Here is a 21,405-nt window from a genome sequence, read left to right as displayed (position 1 = left end):
CAAGCATTTTCTACAGGAAGCAATTAGTGGTTGGTGCTGAGAGAGGGATGAAAGGAGTTAGCAGGCTGTGAATGATGATGGAAAGTTCTTGACTGTTTCTGTAAATGTGTCCCACTTGCACAAATGGCAAACCACTAGAGAGCAGCATTAAATCAGGACTTCTATTATGTGTCTGAACAACTTTTACATAAAACAATGCATTTAGGTAATGTTTGCAGTTGGACACTGGATTCAGATCAGTTTTTGCCAGAACCAGGGAAACTGTAGACAAGCCAGTCCCATCTGGCTCAGTTCTTGGGTATGTAGATACTCAAATACTGAAATCAACTTTTGTAGCGTGTTTCCAGGACCCCAACTTCCCCCATGCATAAAGTTCAAAAGCTATAGTTCTCTTCTGCCTACAGCTGCTTCCAAAATCAACTTTGCTGTAAAACCTTCCGCTGATTCTTGTCTCTAGCCATCATGTCAGGTTACACCTGTAGTTATCTCCAGAGCAGGGTCTGTGGACTTGCACCTCTTCTGTCTAATTTTATAGTATCGTTCTGACACTTCAAAGGTAACAGGTAAGTGGTGGTAAAATAGCAGAGATCACACTGTGCAGGAGTGGTTTAGGAGGAACTGAATTCAAACATGTGTTTGTTTTAAGCTAATTTCAGCATAGTTCAGTATTTATGCTGGAGACTTTTTCTCTTAAAGAATAAATCTTTCTTTTAAATAAAAGCGTACCTAAAATGTGGAAATATTTCAATATATGCCAGGACTTAAGATGCTGTAACAGACACTTGAATTGACTAAATATATAAAAACTAACATTCATGTATTTTTGTATCAAGTGTATACTATGCTCAATAGTTACCTTTTCTATGAATGGTTTGCTTTTGCTGCCTGGTAACTGAGACAAAATGAGGACTAGGGACTAGATTTGCAAAATCTGATTTTTGTGATTTTGACCTTTTCTACAAAAGTCAAAATATTTTTTTGTACTTGATCAGGGTCAATGATTAAATTATTCTAAACTGATTAACTGACTGGCAACTGAAAAGCAGGAAAGCTCGTTTTCTTCTCCCAGTCATTAATAAGACATGAACTGCATGCTTTCACTAATTGTAGCATCCCGAAAGACATCATATCTGTAAACAGATAACTCTTACATAACATAATTTTAAACACAAAGGAGGGTTTGTGTGTATTTTATTGTTTAACTCTTTTCAGCCTTATATAGTGTAGTATAATAGTTTCATTTAATGGCTACAAAGTTATTTTAAAACGCTCTTCAGCAGAATCTGACTTCTGTCTAAATACACAGTTGTTCAGAGCCTTAAAAAGAATCATCTTATAGTGAGTGCAATATTTTCTAATATCGTTACTTTAAAAATGAGAATTTTTTTATGAAGTAAGAACAACTGGCCTGTTTAAACATATTGAGATAATTGTGAATCCTCCTGAAAAGTAATGGGCTGCCTAAGGTTAACACACAGTTGAGTTATGCCAACTGTTTTTTCACTGGAAATTTCCTGCATGACCTTTATGTGAATAGATGAGGAACAGAGTTTTAGAGTGATAGTCCACTGGATACTGACAGCCACACAACCATTCATTCTTCTGAATTTTGTTTCCCTTCAGGTTCATTCACTCTAATGCTTTAGCCAGGCACAGTGCCTCTGTGCTTTCTCATTATGGGAAAACCATAAATATTCCTTTTGCTTGTGATGATACCTATTACTGATACAAGGCTAGGGAAAACCGCTATACTTAAACACCTACGGGTGTTTGTTTTCCCTAACTTTGTCATTTAACATTTTGCCAAGAGGTATTTGGATTACCTGGTGAAAGAAGTGCCCGTCCTCTGCTGCGGAACAAAGTGAAACTAAGCATCACTAACCTGATAAATATCATATTAAAATTTCTAACCAGTGGCAATGATGACATATCTGGCAGATCAAGGACAGTGCGGCTAACAATGAGAAATACCAACAGGCAGTATAAGAAAAGCCTGACAGGAGAAGGAATGCAAGTTACAGCTGTGTAATCAAATTATTTGGATAGATAATGGCACCAAGACCTGAACATTATTCTGCTAAAATATTGAAGCAGGCAATTTAGACAAGAAGCATCAAAAAGGCAATTTGCATCTACAAGACAACTTCTGATAATGTGTTATCAGGTGTTATGAATTTCAGTCTATTATTTAGCCTTGAAAAATACCCAGTTGCTTCTGGCAGTCAGGAAAATTAATTAAACTACGGATGATCTCTTGATTCAAGTTTTTGGTGGTTTTTTTCCCCATGGAATGGATATGTAAAACTGTATGGCAGAACTTCAAAGGCCCCTCCTATCCCTCCTTGCTGCACACCTGGAGTGACCCAGCTTCAGGCTCTGCACAGTGGAACAGGTCTTATTCTCCTGCTTCTATTGCCTAATAACTTCTGCTCTCTCCCCTGTCATTTTGTGATGTATAGCAGCAGAAATAGGCTCCTGTGATTCCTTCTGTCTCTCTTTTGAACCTGATCTTGAATAGACACAGAGGTTGCTTGGAACTGTACAGGAGGAGCTCTGGTTAATGATATAACAAACTAATGAGGACTTCTGAACTTCATCCTCTGATCAGCCAAAGAAAAATGGGCCCTTTATTTCTGCACCTCATTATTGCACTATAATCTACATGAAAATTATAACCCTAGATGAATTGTGGAAGTCACAGAAATGTGGAACATTTTAGAAAGTTTAGGAGCAACCTATCAATAGGGTAAAATGAAAATATTATTAGCAAAGCTTTACATAGTATCAGCTAAAATTTTCCTAGAAAAGTACTCTTTAAAAATAAAGGATCAGCCCATACATCTCTCTGGAAAGGCACCCTCTGCCATCTTGGTTTCCTGTGAACCACATAGGTTCCTCCAATTTTTGTCTTTGCAGGCAATTCCAAAGTTTCTCTTGCTTGTTTCTTAAAGATCTGATACAGCAAATCCTCATGATTTTCTAGAGCACCTCAGTATTTGTGCAGGGGCTGAAGCTGGAAGGAGAAAGATCTGCCTGCCTATGGTGGTGTTCATGTGTCTGCAAAATGAATATTCCCATTCTATGGTTTACTCTTACAATGTGGGATTTTCTATGATTCAGCCTGTCTTTCTTGTTTCTATTCATGGGCATTAAAGGAAGAAGGGCTTTCAGAAGGTGGGAAGCCAAAACTCTGTGAGCCAGTGGTTTTATTTATTTATAGATTCCAGAAAGACAGACAATTCCTGTCAGTGATGACTATATTGCAAGATACTGCATTGGAAAAACCATTTCAATCAACAATTGGATTAATCTCTGACTCCAACAGATTTCTAGTGCTGCTGACCAGCAATGCCTGGCTGAGAGCTGTGCACAGAAGGGACAGGCTGGTAGGTGGGCTCTGCAGAGCAGGAGTTACTAGAACAGGTGGTGTGGATGGATCAGAGAGTTCCTTGAGACTGAGTTTTGCTGCAAACAAACTGCTACAAGATATCCTGTCCTTTGGTCAGCAGTGAGGGGACCTACAGCATCTCATGGATTATTCTTAGAATTAAAGATGAGTCACTTTAAGGTTATGGAATTTTCTTTCCTATTGCTCCACTTCCTCTGTTTTCTAAAGATAAATAAGAAATGAGAGCCTGGAAATTCTCCTGAGAGGTCCTGCAGCTTGTTTGTTTTGTAAAAATACTTCTGTTATCTAATTTTGTTACACTTGTTAACAACAGCAGCAGCCTTCCCATAAAACTTGCCCCAAGTAAACTAACCACAGCTTTGAGAACTCTGCTGCAGAGCAGAGATCATCTTGGAAACTTGAAGATGAAGTACTTTCTTCTTCCAGCTCATTTAGCATTTCTCTATAGCTTTGCACTAAGTAAACCTGTCCAGGTTTGTCACTGCTCTGAGATGTTGGGAATTTTCATTGTTGCTGCTGAGTTACTCTATCTTAAAATTAGTTACAAACTTCTACTGCTGTGATCCTACATGGTGGAAGTTTTCTGCTATGGAGATGAGCATGCATTAAAATATATGCTTTTTTTCCCCAGATAACTACAAGAAACAATGACTTAGGTGAGTTTGACTGTAATCATTATATAAATAACTGCAGGTTTTGGTGGGGCTGTATCCGTATACCGCAGTATCATTATCTGGTATATTTTTCTCTTTGAAAATGTTTTTCAGCATCAGTGGAATGCAATTTACAGAATTCAAGTATGTTTTAAAGTCACTTTCAGTGTGATTATTGATGCTGTTTTGGTAAAGAAATTAAGAAGACTTATTGAGCAATCGCTTCATGAAATGTTCTTTTGCATATGTAGCTTCAGCAAATCAGAATATTTTTCCCTTTGTTTTCTTTCCTATGTGATATATAGCACTTCCCTACTATACTCAAGCCTACTGTACTTTTCTTACCCAATAATGGATAGCTCTTGTCTGTGAGAAAATGTATTTCAAGTATTTTGGATTCAGAATTGAGGTGCATGTCACAATGTCTTATGTCAAATTAACAGTTAACCTGGAAATTAATAGCTTTCATGCACTCAATATGCATGATAAAACCAGTAATTTCTTTTGTATGATTCATTCCCTTTTTACAGAGGTCAGTTATGATTTTTCTTTATTTCCACAAGCTCTAATAAAGAGAACAAGTACTTATAATGCTTAGCATTTCCCTCTGAAATCTCCTGAAGCTTCTTAAACTAAAATATATTTAGTCAGGACTTTGATTACAGCTGCACTGTGACATCTATATTAATATTAAACTTTTCTCCCCAGGAAGCAAAGCAGACCTAGCAGTCTTAGCATACTAATCCTTTCTAACATTATTAGGAAATGAGCTGCAGTGAAAGAAATTTCCAAAAGTACAAAAGCTTGGTTAGTGTGTGCCTCTTGTCTCCCTTTTCCATATGTTTTTGTCTTCTCAGTGCTTGTATGTTCTTTATTTTCTTCATCTTCCAGGTAGTGAAATAGCTGTGTATGAAGGAGACATCCTTTTTAGAAGAGGGCGACGCAGTGCAATTAACTGTGAGAGCTGTTTATGGCCCAAGTCCCAAGATGGGCTAGTCAAGGTTCCAGTTGACATCTCTTCTGACTTCTGTGAGTGTATGCAAGTGGATGCTGTAAAGTTAGCACTGATTTTCCAATCCCTATACTCCCTGTTATTTTATTTTTCTCTGGCATATACAAAAAGCAATCTCTGTACAAGTGTATGTATTGACACATCTCTTTTGCTATCCTGTTAGCCCTATGGTAGTTTGGTCAAGACTTCAGGCATTTCAGTTATAGACACTAAAAAATGTGGTTACTTGGTCCATAGCCAGCCAATTAATTGTAATTTCAAATATTAGCCCATTCCTGCTAGCTACAATGCACATTGATATTTAGCAAGTAGAGAAGATGAAGCATAATTTATTCATATTATGAATGTATTTTTGTCAAAATTGTTGCTCAGATCACTTTTTTGAACTCTATAATTTTCTTTCAAATCTCTCTTAGAAATATTCCCACACTTGAAGCCCTGTAGAGGCAAAAATGGAGGAAAAAATCCTTGGAGATATTTTCCCCTTCGTTAATTCCCTCTAGTCAGTCAATAGCTCTGTCCTGTGGAAAAGGCTGCAGGAGTGATGCCTTAATCTGGACTGGGGCTTCCATAAAGACCCTTCTTAAAAGATCTTACCCTGAGAGAAAATGGCATGGAAGTGAAATACAGCCTGTGCCTGATTCCCCTTCCTCAGGGAAATGACCTGAAGAAAGCCCAGTCTCTGCGTCATCTGGTCTCCTTCTCTGTCCATGTGCTTCTAGAGCTGCAGCATATACTCTTGTGGTTAGGTGAGGATTATTCCTTCCATCTATCTCCCTTTAAAGATTAAATCAGTCGGAGATGATTCATAACTAAGGAAGCCAAATTAGGCCAAAATGTTCTAAAGTAGATAAACACTCAGATCTTAATTTGGTAGCTGAATAGAAACACTGATCTTCAGAGCCTTCACTGTCTCAAGTGATTCCAAGGCGCCAGTGGCAGGCATTTCTTGTTTCTGATAAACAAAATAAGGTTTTTATGCTTAGCTACAGTCAACTGGCTCATTTGGCATATTTTAATCCAAGTATTTATATGTGGAACTGTCTCATTTCTTCTGTTCTGTCTAATGGAAGAAACAATGTCAACCTCCTGCTTTCCATTGTGTGTTTCCTATAGAATACGCATATGGGATAGCTGTAATTTGTATATCTCCCCTTAAAAGTCCAATCAACTTGAAGATCTCTGAAGGCTTAGTGTCCTTTTTTACTAGACTTATATGATAAAAAGGCTAATAAATGTGAAGTTTTAAAGGGAGGCACCCCATCAATACACCTTGCTTTTGATTAATCAAGAAAGATTTCTCCTGGCCCCATTCTCTTTTTAGCAATAACAGAGAGGTCTTGGATTGCTGATGCCCTGCAAGAGATCTCCACACTGACCTGCGTGCAGTTTGTAAATCGCACTACAGAAACAGACTACGTGTATGTTGAACGTGGGCAGAGGTAAGCTGCATGTCTCTTAGAGTGGAAGCACTCAAAAGGTCTTTCAGATTCTTTTCTGCTTTGTTCCAGACTTAAGTGATTGCTTTTTTTCTTTTTTTTTCTTTTTTTTTTTTTACTTTTTGATAATCGGAGTAAAGATTCAGAGGGCAGGTGCAATTTTTTGTTTTTCTTTAAATACACTGGTAGTTACATCAGTTAATAGGCTGCAGGAATAAATGTGTGTGTGTGGACTTAAAAAGTAACAGGGTGTAATTCCAAATGAGACATTTTCCTTAACTGTTGTAAAATTTTCAAGAAGTATGATTGTTTCAGGTTCTTTGCTTAACTACTTACACTGCTTCATCTTAGTCTGATACAGTCAATTTACTGGTTTAAAATTTGCCATCCTCATCACAAAGGCTTTATTCCCTGCCCCCACCCCCCATGTTATTTGACAGCTTTCAGAATCCTGCATATCTCATGTCAATGACTCTTTGCATGTCCCCTTCTGTGGCTGCATATCTAGAGGACCTTGGTGACATAAACAGTGCATTTATATATTTGTATTTGCTGAATATGATCATTTTGGTTATTGATTGCCTATTCTTAGCTGCTGGTCTTACTTTGGAAAAATTGGAGGACGTCAAGCAGTAGGCCTGGTAAAAAATGGTTGCATGGATAAAGGAGCAATTCAGCATGAAATGAACCACGCGCTGGGTTTCATCCATGAACAGGCACGGAGTGATCGGGACAGATTTGTCAAGATTATGTGGGAACACATAGTGGCAGGTATGTCCACTAAATCTTAAGGGAAAATATATATTTTCAGATAAAGGAGAACATTTCTCTTGTGAACAACAATGCAAATAAGAATCGTGATTAATGCTGCTTGAATTGCAGCAGCAGCAGCATGTTCAGTGTGATGGAATTTCTTGTTCAGTGTTTCTACTAGGGGAGTTTCTGTAGCTACACCTATGGTAGTGTGGAGATACAGCCTGAAAGTAACTCTACATTCTTACTTTGGTTGCCATCTTGAGCCCAGGCATCAAAATACCAAGATCATCAGGAATATAAAGCATTGTTGAAAAGACTTGGTCAGGAGGTGAGACTGTGGGACCCTTAACTGAGGTGGGGTGAAGCATGACATTCGAGATCATGGTGGGGCATCACACAGCAACTCTATCCTGTGCAAAACCATGGAAATAGGGGAAGGCATCAAGTAGGTATTTTAGCACTGACAGTGAGTGAAATGCACATATCGTAAAATGTATATCAACAAGGGACTCCATAGTGAGACAATGGAAATACATGCAACCACTAGCACGTGCAAAATTCTGGGACCTGGTGTGACAAGTGAGAAAAAACTACAATTATTTCCTTCTTATGAACAGAGTAATACACTGCCCTGGAGAGCAATCAGGATTGGTGAATTCATAGAGGAAAAACAAGTGGATGTTATTTAGGGAAAGGAATGCAGGATGAATTGTTTGAGCATGTGCCCATGATCTGTGTGCTGGAAATATGGGCTCGCATAGAAAGCTCCAGGCTCTGGGGAGTAAAGGGTAGAGAGAACAGCAGGAGATCCAACGGAAAGTGAGAAAGTGGTACACAGAAGGAAAATAGCAGAAGAAAATATGCAGAGAATCACTTATCTGACAACGCGAAACAATTGTAAAAATAAAATAATGTATTTATTTAATTATGGAAAATAATAGGAAATGAGGTTGGACAATCAAATACCAAATTCTAATACATTTCTTCAGCAAATAAGATAGTCAGCTCTATCTTTTTCTCCAGATGGGACTCGATTGTTTTTATTGAAAATTCCTAACACACTGTTCTCCAAACTTTTTTCAGCTAGTCCCATGATGTCCTGAGTAAATTCCATTTGTGCTGTTCTTTACTGAGTTTTCAGCTCTAGTGTTAAGGTGTAATTTTACTGGGAGTTGTTTGCCATTGTACAACAGTGTGCCATTTTTCAAATGCCAGCAAAGGATATGCTAGAAAGAGGAGTTGAAAACAAAAAGTTATATATATTAAACACACAGAATCTTACATTAGTTTTGCAGAGGGAAGTCCACAGGTTTGTATGTCATAATTTCTGAAGGACGGAGAATCACAGAATATGTTGAGTTGGGAGGGACCCGCAAGGATCATCAAGTCCAACTCCTTGCCTTGGACAGGACCATTCCCAAGAGTCACACCATGTACCTGAGAGTAACATCCAAATGCTTGAATTCTGACAGGGGTGCTGTGACCACTTCCCTGGGGAGTCTGCTCCAGTGCCAACCACCCTCTGGGTGAAGAACCTTTCTCTAATATCCATCTTAAACCTTCCCTGCCACAACTTCAGTGCATTCCCTCAGGTCCTGTCATGGGTTTCCTCCAAGCTGAACGGGCCAAGTGACCTCAGCTGCTCCTCATATGGCTTCGCCTCAAGGCCCTTCACCATCTTCCTTGCCCTCCTTTGGGCACTTTCTAATAGTTTAGTGTCTTTCTTATATTGTGGTATGCAAAACTACACACAATATCCAAGGTGAGGCCACCCCAGTGCAGAGCAGAGCGGGGCAATCCCCTCCCTTGACTGGCTGTTGATGCTGTGCCTGATGCCCCCCAGGACATGGTTGGCCCTTCTGGCTGCCAGGGCACTGCTGACTCATATTCAACTTGCTATTGATCAGGACCCCCAGGTCCCTTTCCCCAGTACTGCTCTCCAGCTTCTTGTTCCCCAGTCTGTACATATATCCAGAGCTGCCCCATCCCACATGCAGAATCCGGCACCTCCCCTTGTTGACCTTTGTATGCTTGGGGATTACCCAGTCCACTAATTTGTCGAGGTCTCTCTGCAGAGCCTCCCTGCCTTTGAGGGAGTCATCAGCTCCTCCCAGTTTTGTGTTGTCTGTAAACTTGCTTAGTATCCCTTCCAGTCCTGTGTCCAAGTCATTTCTGAAGATGTTGAAGAGTACAGGGCCCAAGATGGAGCCCTGTAGAACCCCACTAGTGACAGGTCTGATGTCACCCCATTCACTGTTACCCTCTGTGGTTGATCCATGAGCCAGATGTAACCAAGCTCTGATTCAGGCACAATATCATGAAAGGATAAACGAGGGGGAAGAGGTAAAGACAAGACTATGCAAAAGGATATAGGGCATATCTTCAGTGTTTCAACACTGTTCACCATGGGTGGAGAATGAGATCATTGGCATGACAAGGGGGTTAGAATGCTGAGTGTGTGTAGTTCAAGCACTGTAGGGAACAAATGCAAAGATATAAACGGAAAAGGAAACAAAGAAATACAGTTATGTTGAGGACTGTTAGTGTGCATCTCCTTTAAAAACATGCTGTTAACAAGGCTGATAGCAGAGCTCCTCCTGACCTTGGTGATGCAGAACTAGACCTCAAGACCTTTTGCAGCTTCCCAGCTCTCTCACACAAGCTGTTCTCTTGCCAGGAATTCCATACTGGGCATGTTTTCTGGGTTTTGTTTTTATCCAGCAATTTACCTTGGAAGCCATCCTACTTCTTTGTTTTGACAAAATTCAGCTTGATCTGTTGCTGTCCACTTAGCTACTTGAAACTCAGCTTGTTTTTCCCCAAACTTTTGGGGAAAAAATACATTCAGAGTCTTCAGCCATAGTTTTCTTTTTTAGCTCTTCTGAGTCATTACAATTAGATTCTGGTACAGGTGGATTTAAATTTTTTAGAGTAGAAAAGATAGCATAAGCCCCCACACATGTGGAAGTCTAGACAGCCAGATCTCTCTGGCATGCGATGGGGGAGATAGTTGTTTTCTGACAGCTCCACAGTCCAGCCAGGATGCTGTTATTTTTTATTTATTTAGCAAACCAATTCAGAAAAGCACTTCTGTGCCAAACAGTAGCCATATGTTCAAATGTCTCACTGCATTTGAACTGTGTTCTCTGTTCATCCTGAAAGGAAGCTGTGCACTTGCTGACAATTCTTTCTGAAGTCAGTCATAGTCAGTAAGAGGAACTGAGATTAAAACACAGTCAGGAGGACCAATGCTGTTGAGAAACAGTTTAAGCCTTAACTGAGTTTCTGAGCTATGAAAAGCTCCAAAGTCATGTTTATCTCCAAAATTTTTATTTCACAGGATGTTGAATCTTCTCTTTGCATTTCTTAGCCCTCAGCCCAGGACCAGTACTGAAGTACATTACTGGCTGTTATTTGCTCTCATTGCAAGCCTGCCAGCTGAGTTGTATAGAGCAAGCATGTCCAACTCTGAACTTTGTCCAGATGGTCCAAGGTTTACAAACCACATTTGTCGTTATGATAACGGAGGTACAGAACTAGAAAGAGTGCCCAGTGATTACAGCTTTAGCCTCAATGCCAGGCTGATTTAATTCAGCTCCCTGCTCTGACAGTGCTTGCTTGCCTGTCTTACCATGGCCAAGAAACCCAAGATGCAATTTATATTCATGCTCTCCAGTTAATGGAGAGAACAAAGTGCCTTCTTCAGATGAAACTCCCTCCAACTATGCCTCTCTTTCCCTCTCTTCTGACTATGCTGGAAGCCTTGAGGAAGAGCTTCAGTGGCTAACTTAGAGAAATAAAGTTCGGTGACATGAATTCCAGTCTCTGTCTCTGGGCCCCAGTCCTGTATCAGCATAACACTTTTTTATTTCGTATTGGCTTTTTAAGGCTAAACAGATGGAAAGAAGCTATATTCAGACAGAATTTGTTTAGGTTGTCTTACTGAGTTTTCCTACTTCATTGGAGTCATATCTTTTCTCTGTAGTCACTGCTGATGGGTTTGACCAGAGACAAGGCCAGAACATGGCTAATAATATGGCCTCTGGGGCAAGTAATAGGTAAACTGTAACACTTTCTTTTGTGGTCTTATAACCCCGTGGTGGAAGGACTCGGCAAGACATCACCCATGCGTAGCTCTGAATTTTTGATCTAGGTGGTCAGCCAGATTTCCCTCTTAAAGGTATGGAGGGAGTTTTGGGAACATAGGTTGAATGCTTATAATATTCAAGGTAATGCACTGAAATGTATTTAGAGACATCCTAAGATGGACAGATGAATACTTTTGCTTGAAGAGTGGAAAGGATTCATTGATTACATCAAAACTTTGACTTATTTGATTCACTTTATATTCTGAAATCTAGTAGACTGTAAAAATGGGTTCCCATAGGCTTCAAAAAGTCTCTGGTGGTGTTGTTAGATCCAAGATCTCATGAGAACACGTATTAGTCTCCTAAGTTGCTCTTAGGATTATGACAGCAGGTGGTGTACTATTAGAGTAGCAATAATTGTTCTGACTGAGATGTTGCTTGCCTACCTTACAGGGGAACAAGGGAACTTTGGAAAAATGAATTCCAGAAACCTGGGTCTTCCCTATGACTACTCTTCAGTGATGCACTATGGCGCGTAAGTTGTTTTCTAGGATGCGTATTCAAAGGAGCAAACAGCTGTAAGATCTAGGAAGAATTGCTCTGTGTAGAGAATTACTTTTGCTGTTCATTTAAAATTGAGTGAATGGACATAATTATGAGCAAGCATACTTCCTTTGTTAGTAAGAGTCCTGGAAATAAGAATTGATATGGACAGAAGAAAAACATAGGACAATATTTTCTCTTGCGGTACTCCTGCCTCTAATTAGAGACCTTTGACATGGCTGTGGTCCAGAGTCTATCTCTTCTGAGTCACTGACCTAAACCAGTTCTGAAGTCTAAATTATTTCATTAACATAGTAACAGCTGATCAGAGACAACAGCATGTAAGTATAGAGGCAAGAAAGATGGACATTTTTTTGTATCATTAAGGTGTTGTATGCTGCCTTATATTCATATGGGAACACTGTCTAAGACTGCATTTTCATCCATAATGTGCAAGCTTGTTTACCTTCTTTATTTCCATGAGCAAGTAACAACTTCTGAACAAAACCATGAAATAAAACTCGTCTAGTAGAAGGCAGGAAGTTGCAGTAGCAAGAAGGCAATTAATAACTCAGACAGAACTACTTCTGCTCCTCTGCCTCAGGAACCAAGACTGTGGGATTCAGTTCATCTTGCCAGAACATTGGTGAACACTCTCTTCACTCTAGACAGTGCAGCTTTTTCTGCTTCCTTGCTTTCAGCTGCTGCACACCAAATGGCTGCCATGCTGGTCCTCTTCAGGGAAGATTAGCTGGTCTCTGATAAGCTTCTTGCCCTTTTCCATTGAAATTCTGTTTATGTGGTACATAAATATGATCATGCAGTTAGAGAACTTCACTGTCTATGAGAAGTAATCTAGAAACGTGATTTCCTTATTTCTACAGGTATGATTTTTCCAGCACTCCAGGGAAACCAACTATTGTACCAGTTCCTGACCCCTCTATACCAATTGGGCAGAGAGAAGGGCTGAGTAACTTGGATGTAGCTAAAATCAACAAGCTCTACAAATGCAGTAAGTGCTGTAGATAGAAGGCATGTGAATTCTCATACATCTGAAGTCTGTAGCTACTGACAGACATCCCTGAAAGGAACTCAGCCCACAGTCCCTTCAATACATCTCTCCCTCATTCTATGGGAGGAAACAGAACTCTCCCTGTGCCGAAATGTTGCAGTCTTGGAAAGGACAATTTACTTTCAATAATTCACTGTCCTTCTGAGTTATCCTTACCTAATCCCTGCTCTTTGACATATGAAAAAGCTATAAGAGAAATCATAGTTGCTACCTCTGTCAAATTCTAATTTCAGGAGAGCTCTGGAACTTGCAAAGCATGAACCTCTCCTCAGCCATGATTATAGCTTAGAGTCATGTGCCTCAGTAGTTGCCAGCAGGTTTGTGATTTCTCTCAATTAGAAAATGACTGCAGGGCTGTAAGTATGGGTGCCATTCAGCATGATCAGAAAACTCTTTGAAGACAAAACCACAGGCTTTTTATGTAGCTGTCTGCTTCCTTGCCCCATCCATTTCTTAACTCATCCCTGTGGTGTCTTAAGGTCTAGAAATACCTAGCATTTCTCTGTCAGCAGGAACTCTTCAGCTGAGATTCACAAAACAGGTATAACATCAGGCTTCTGCAACGCATGAGTTTTGCCTCAACTCTCAGTACATACGGTAATTGGTTTATATGGTATTTGACTTTTATGGGATGTTATTTAATTACTTTCCACCAAAACAGCAAGAACTGTTAACAAGGCCTAAATATTAGTGTACTAATTTTTGCTCTGAATTATGTTAGCACTTAGTTAAATAATTACAAATTAGAAGCAAACTATTCCTTAAATTGTATGGTTAGGTACAGAAATTATTGCTGAGAGGGGTTCCTGCAAATCCTGCAGTTAAGACAACTTTACAATGTCTAGCATGGTCTCAAAGATAATGATAACAAGTATTGATTGATATGTATTCTTAACAGTGGGACTGGGAATGAATCACACTTCAATACCAAGATTATTTAATTTCATAATTAGATCTGTGTATTTTGGAAGAACTAAATAGAAAAAAAAAAGGAGAAAAATTCAGGAGTAAAAAACCCCAAACCAAACACAAAAAGTCCAGCTGTCTTGGGAAATGTAGGGAGCAAAAGAAAGATGTCATAAATTCATATGATCAGATGTCATATATTTTGTAATTTGGGGAGTTATAAACAGTGCAGAAATGAAGACATGGAAGGATCAAAGACAGATGAGATCAGACTTGGTATATCAGTCACTAGGTCTGTAGCTTGACTTCAGTGCTCTGTGTTACTGTTTTCCCCCGGTGACTACTCCTCTTTGATTTGACAATATCCACTTTTCAAGCTTGATTTTTACATACACTTGAGAATACACACCTTTGCTGATGGGAATTGATGTACTGATGTCACTGAAAGTACTTCTGTGATGGAGGTTAAGGAAGTTCACAAAAGATCCAGGCCTTTTTTAGTAAACTAAAATGTGAAAAGAGTGAAGCCTTACCATCATTAAAAAAACATTAGTAGCTGAAGAAGATAAGTACTTTAACTACCTTTATTTCACTTGTAGGTTATCAATAACTTTTATATTAGGAACACCAATGCAATTGTAAGCATTATAATAATTTCTCTTTTACAAGCTTGACTGATGCAAATGGCTGGAGAGACGTGTCAGGCATTTTGGGAAGATTTTTGTGCAGTTTTCATTCTCTTCAACATTGTTTGGTTCTTCCCTTCAGATTGCTGTAGCTCTGTGTTGCCTAAATCCAAAGGCTCATTCTCCTCTGTCAATTACCCATCCCCATACCCGAACAACAGCAACTGTCTGTGGTTGATCCGCATCCGTCGAAGTAAGGTAATTTTTATTAGGAGAAAAAAGGTTTGAACCACAATGTTCAGGCTATGCAGTATTATTTCATTATTATGAGTACCCCCTGGGAGTCAATTTCATGGATCAAAACATTTATTTTGTTATGCAGTAAACAAAAGACAGTCTCAACAATTTTCATAAGACTATCAGATGTATTATTTAACTTGATTTTTATCCAGTTCAGATTAGATGGCTTTTCAAAGACAAGCTGGGGCCTCCATAATTGGGTAGCTATGTGAAATTCTATGTTCTTTTAATAAAGAAATTTTTGTTTCAGTGATACATGGATAGCAAAATGCATATGAAGTTCTGGTTCACTTCATAACCATTAGATGGTTAGAGGCTTTCCTTATGCATACCGTTAAACCCAATATCTGCTTTCTTGTTTCTCAAGGTTTTCCTGCAGTTTGAGGCTTTTGATCTTCAACCCTCCCCAGACTGTTCTTCTGACTATATAAAAATTTACAATGGAAATAGCAAGAATTCCACTGTCTTGCTGGACAAGTACTGTGGGAAGGGTCCACTGCCCTCTTTAGTGGCATCTGGATCAACAATGCTGGTAGAGTTTGCAAGCGATGAGAGCATTACAGCCACAGGATTCAGAGCCTCCTACAACAGGGGTACGAACACTCCTTTACAAAGCTTACAGAACAGCATTAGTAATATTTGTATGGAAGAATTTTAAATTTTTGCTATATACTCCAGAGTAGATCTCTTCTCTGTCCTCCTTCACACTTTCACAGCAATTTCTAATGGAGAAGGCCAGACAATGATGGGTCTGGAGGGTCACAGGAAACAGAAAATGGGATATTGCATTGTTGTCATGTTAGTAATCCTGAGATGCCACTCATTTTTCTAAGAGCCTCTGTTAAACTTCTTCATATCTCCAGCACAATTTCTTTAAATAAAAACAATACAGTGACTGTAACTAATAGGAACAGTGCAGCCAAAGAGCACAAAGACTGCAGAACTCAACAAGAGATCTCAACAAATGAGATGTAAAGCCAGTATCCGGGCAAGATGTTATTCAAGGTTTTGTGGGATTTTATGCAATGGGAGAGGTACTGACCTTGGGTAACTTACACTTTTCGAATTAAAAGCTTTTTTTATATACATGAAACACAGTGCTTACTGTAGTCACTTGAGGGATGTTGGGTTTTGCAAACACACAAATGCATTATGGACTGCCAGACAAAAGTCTGTTGTGCTGCAGCATGCTTTCAGTTAGAAGACAGTAGCCCAAATAACTTGCTGTTGCTTTTTTCAACTGAAAATTGAAATTTTTGCACAGCATAAATTGAAGAAGTCTTAGAAATGCATCATTCTTACCCTTTTTGCATTATTTGATGGAGTTATTTCTAGAAAGTACTAGATCTAACTTAGTAATGCAATCCTGAATACTTTAGCTAATTCTTTTCTGAAGTGCAGGTAGTGCCATTAGAATGCCGTGCTAATGTGGTAACACTCAATTGTAAAGACAGACACAGCTTTAGATGCATCTGTTCCCTGTCCTCCAAAGGTTATTTATCAGACATGATTCTAAGTTCCTTCAGTACAGATGCCAATACAAATACTAAATGAAGAAATAAAATATTTCAGCAGTAGATTTTCATGGTAGCACATTTTTTCTTGGCTTGAAGAAATAATACAATAGAGTATAAGCAAACTCCTTTCTACTGACAAAATGTTCCTGTGAATATGTCTTTCTCTGTTTTTCTCTTTCAATCCTCAGTGAATTGTGGAGCCACTTTCAGAGATTCAAACGGAATCATCACTTCTCCAAACTACCCCAATAAATATCCCAAAAACCGAGCATGCTTCTGGGTCATCAGTTCTCCAGTAGGATACAAGGTAAGACACAGATTAATTCAGTTGTGGGTTTCATCACTGTTCTCTGATGAAATCTCTGTTTTGCTTGGAGAGTAACAGCTGTAATGTCACTTTTTCAGCAGCCATTCTCAGAGTAAAAATCTGAGAGTAAAAATTCATTTTAAGAACTTATGCTGGATCTTGAAATCTGATGTGCTCAGCAAGGGAAAACCTTCACACGTGCATGTGAAGTCTCATGAATTTAGCTTGTATCAGTAGGCTTTGTTCAAAATAATCCTTAAGTAAGAGTTCCCACTAGAAAACAGAAACATTGCACAGGTGCTGGTTTTATATTTCTCTAGAGAAAAGAATGTAAAGCATGGAAGATCAATCTTGTCCCTTGTTTCTCCTTCAAATCCAAATACTGATGAACTAAGCAAATAATTTGCTACTAATTTGCTTTGCCATATGGGATCAGGATGTGGTGCAACCACAGAATAAAATACAGTGCCTGCACACAAGGATTTTAGATTATTTGTCCTTGTTACATACAAAGGGTAATAGAAAAGGCTGTAACCTGAAAGCAAAGTGCTTTGTTTGTGTTTTCTCCAGATCTCTCTCAAAATGTTATCATTTGAGCTGGAATATAGTGACAGATGCACCTATGACTACCTGCTCATACATGATGGAAGCCGACCTACATCACCTGCAGTTGGCCCTTACTGTGGGACAGAGAAAGTTGCAGACTTTACTTCCACTGGGCACTTTGTGCTGGTTGAATTTCACAGTGATATAGTTTGGGAGTTGCCTGGATTTGTGATAAGTTATACATTCGGTAGGTAAGTACTATACAGATGGGGTTTGAAAATCACAGAATGAAAGTACAAGTCCAGCTACCAACAGGTAAAAGTCAAGATGCCACCAATTTCAGAAAAAAATATAGCTCCCTGATACCTTTAACAAGCTTGAAGCTTGATCTCTTAGTCTTACATTGACAGTGTTGTAATTTGCATGGTGAACCATGGACAGAAATGTGTCTGCCCATAGGATGCTTCTGTCTGAGATTGTAAACTTTTTGTTACAGTAATCCCATTGCTGGTGTTGCACAGCCAAATAAAATAGCAGAGCTGAGTTTTTCAAGAAATTTTCAAGAACGTCTAGTGGTAGAAACTGTGGCTGTAAAAAAATCCAGAATGAGGCTGTGTAGCAACTTTAGCCTGTATTCTGGCAAATATTATTACCCAGCCCTAATGTACATTCCGGAATACATACAGAAAAACCTTCAGACACATAATTATTTACACTTTGAAGCCAAGATCACTTACACAGTTTCTATAGACACCTGAGCTTAGCCTGGAAGCCAGCACTTTACACTGAAGGTGCAAACTAGGATGTTCATACAGCATCTCAGCTTAAAGAATTGCACTACTCCTCTGTGAGATGAACGAGGTCAGGAAACAAATTTAACTAAAGAAATAATTATGAGTGGCAGGAACAAGCAGTGAGGGAGAGGAAATGAAGTGAAACACCTATTGTTGCCACTTTGCTGTGGCTTGAGTCAGGTATTGAAATTGTTCATGGGGTATTGCCAAAATACTTTTGAAAAATGAGGCCTGAAAATCTAATGTAAAGTCCATTGAATGTTCTCTGTGGAGAACATTTTAGGTGTGAAGTACCTTGTCTGTAGAGAGAAATCTTCCTCCTCTGAAGAGATGGCTGAAAAGGAGAAAAAATCACCACTGTAAACAGCTAACACTTTGCCTTGACTTCTTGTATTCAGCATTAAATGCTAATGCCAAACTCAGAGATGCCAAAATGCAATAAATAATAAACATTTTTGCTGAAATTATGCCTTTGTGAAGAAAAGCATGTAGAAAATGCCAATTTGCTTTCCTGGTGCAAGACAGGCAGCCAAGAAAATTTTGAATTATGATTAATTTTTTGGGGGGGAGGGGGAGGGGCGGGTTGGGGTTTAAGGATCTGTAATGCCTTGCTTTTTAAACACAGGTTAATTTTCACTCACAGAAAACTGATATAATTCATAAGTTATTGACATCAGGGTCTAGAGCTTGCTTGCACCATGGTGGGAGGGAAACTGCATGCACAGCAGGAAACAAATATTTATAGTTCTTACAAGTTCCTGTCTTCTGGTTATAAAAAATATTTCTTCATTTAATTTGGCTCACTATTTAGATTGTCACCTTTTTGGAGAATGTAACAATTTCAGCAGCATGACAGAAAATTAAACTCTACTTCTATTTTTAACCTCAACTTCAGACTGTAAAAATGTTAATTCTCCTCCCTGAGTCCGAGGTCTTTCATGGAGGTGCAAAAGTAATAACCCTGTGACAACTCTTCTTGTATAACAAAGTGGAATGATCCCTATTTTAACAGCTATGTAACTTGAATATTACTTTAGATTCCCTTCCCATAGCCTTATGTGGGTCCAATGTTTTAGATACTCACTCCTATTTGGTAAAAGAGCATGAACAACATGTTCAGACAGCAATATACCACATATAGCAATACTGGTCTTGAAATTTGTTCCTACAAATATGTTTTTGAGTAGATGTGGCAATGTGACTTGGTCAGGGTGCTTTCTTTGTAAGCAAGCTCTTCAACAGTAATGAGGTAGAAATGCATTCCTGAACCTACAGACAGACTGAAGTATAACATGATGAATAAGTTCTCTCTTGCACAAGAAAGACTTTTCAGTCTGAGATCTAAGGTTCTGCTTTTAATGATTTGTTAGGGATCCTTGTTAACTGCTTTCCTTAATTGATATGCACATTATCTGGAGTTTTCACACATGTTCCAAACCACCCCCTGACACTCCGCAGAAATCAAAACTTTCAGGTGTCCTCTCATTATTGCTAAAATCTCGTTTCCTGACAGTAGTCTCCGCTTTAGTTATCCATTACTCATCTATAAATCTGTGGTCCACTAAATAGGAAAATGCAAGATATGAAACATCCTCATGAATGGAATCTTTCCTTCTTATATAGCCACTGTTACTTATAAATCATAAATGGAGAAGCTGTAGGATTCATAAACCCTCCTGAGAGCTTAGGTGTAACCCAAATGCACAGTATAAGGGAACTTGCATCTAACAGACAATAATCTTTTCACAGCAGACATTACTCATATATAAATATTATATATATGCTTGTTCTTAACACTCTTATTCTGAGATATATGAATTAAGAGTAACCAGCCAGTAGACACAGTGGACACAACAGACACAATAGCAAGAAGTTTAGGATTCAAACACCACCATAGAAGGATTTTCAGAGGTTCTAATGGAAGTTCAGCACTAAACACACTTCTGAAATCCAACATGTAAGAATTTAACCCCCAAAAGCTGAGGTATCTAGCAGTGATGAATATATATATGTATTCTCATACATGTGTGTGTGTGTGTATATATGTATATCATTACACAAACAGGTATTATCTTAATTGTGTACAAAACCAGATCTGTTTAAACAGAGACCCACTTCCAGAAGCCTGTGTGTGTAGAAGAAATAGGTGTGTTTCTGTCCCTATGTTCCATTCTTATCTGCTTTGAGACTACCCTGGTTCCCACCCAGGAGGCAAATCAGAGCCTTCAAGTTATATGCTTTTGTAGTCTGTAAGAACCAGAACAGAGATCTGTCAATTACTGCTGTAGGAGAAAAACAGCCTGAAATAAAGCACTACAGAAACACAAAAAAAGGTACTACTCATAGCTCTTTTTTGTGAACTGGGCAGCATCCTATATTTTTCCCAGGATACCCTTTCCTGCTTCCACTGCCTGGGCATTTCCTTCTTGCCCTTGTAGTTTGACCACAGGTCTTGACTCAGCCATGACAGTCTCTTGCCTTCTGATTTCTTACACCTGGAGAGCTCTTGACCTCTACAAAATGAATTCTTAAAGATCTGCCAAAGCTGTTCTGGGCCCTTGTCCCAGAGGGCAGTTTCCCAGAGGGACCTATTGACTAATTCCTTTAAACCTAGAAGTTTGCTTTCCTGAAATTAAGGGTCCTATCTTTATCCTTTGCCTGACCCATACCCCTCTGGACTGCAAACAACTGACAGAAGGGCAGCTTTTGATGTGCTGTAGTACAGTTGGTTCCTCATTTAGTAGAAGAAAATGAGCCTACTGAAACAGCGAGAGAGTACTGAAACTCAGTTTTCAATGTCATTGTGGTGATGATCAGCCCTATTTATTGCACTGAACTGCAAGGAGAAACATTACAGCCTGGGAGACTTGGTAGGCAGTCACATTTTTATTTAATTTAAACTTTTTCAGACCCAAAGTTTTATTTCTAGATGTGTTTCATTATAGTAACCAAGCCCTAAGATTATCAAGGCCAATTAGAATACCCTGGGGCACAGTTTAACAGTGACTTGGAGAAGACAGCGTTTGCAGCTATAACTATGTAGGACAGAGAATGTACAACTTTCCGTGCAACAGCCGAGTTTGGCAAGGAGAAGACATATGAACCAAAGACCATTTAATCTCTCCTGCACTTCACACAGAAATTGAAAACCTTATAGGCTAAGCTGTCACATAGGATTTTATAATCGAGTTCGCTTTATCATGGGAAACATCAGCGGGTAAGAGAAGAAATAAAGGCAAGCTGCTGCTATTCTGTTGCCAAATGGCTTTTGTTGCAGGAGCTGCAGAACTGCGGGGGCCGGGCCCCCTCTGGCGGACACCTGCAAGGGAACGTGTCGTGCCTCCTCTCCAGACGTGGCAGAGTGAACTCCTGCTCTGGTCACGGCTCTCAGTTCCATCTGGCAAATTCAGCCAAGGCGTTTCTCAACAGGGATGTTC

General features: G+C 39.2%; 1 protein-coding gene across 1 annotated transcript; it reads left to right on the top strand.

Annotated features, from left to right (window-relative positions):
* The first annotated feature begins 3,781 nt into the window (after positions 1 to 3,781).
* Positions 3,782 to 18,391, top strand: LOC139673675 (astacin-like metalloendopeptidase). The gene is made up of 12 exons (XM_071559451.1): positions 3,782 to 3,882; positions 4,041 to 4,065; positions 4,177 to 4,206; positions 4,954 to 5,091; positions 6,399 to 6,516; positions 7,106 to 7,284; positions 11,811 to 11,892; positions 12,785 to 12,912; positions 14,647 to 14,762; positions 15,172 to 15,397; positions 16,510 to 16,628; positions 17,199 to 18,391. Exons 1-12 carry the CDS (start codon positions 3,814 to 3,816, stop codon positions 17,427 to 17,429), a joined length of 1,461 nt encoding a protein of 486 aa, XP_071415552.1. The 5' UTR covers positions 3,782 to 3,813; the 3' UTR covers positions 17,430 to 18,391.
* Positions 18,392 to 21,405: the final 3,014 nt, after the last annotated feature.

This window comes from Pithys albifrons, chromosome 6 (assembly GCF_047495875.1).
Source record: "Pithys albifrons albifrons isolate INPA30051 chromosome 6, PitAlb_v1, whole genome shotgun sequence".
NCBI classification, from domain to species: domain Eukaryota; kingdom Metazoa; phylum Chordata; class Aves; order Passeriformes; family Thamnophilidae; genus Pithys; species Pithys albifrons.
Note: the sequence above shows the minus strand (reverse complement) of the source record. Positions and strands in the feature narration are given on the sequence as shown.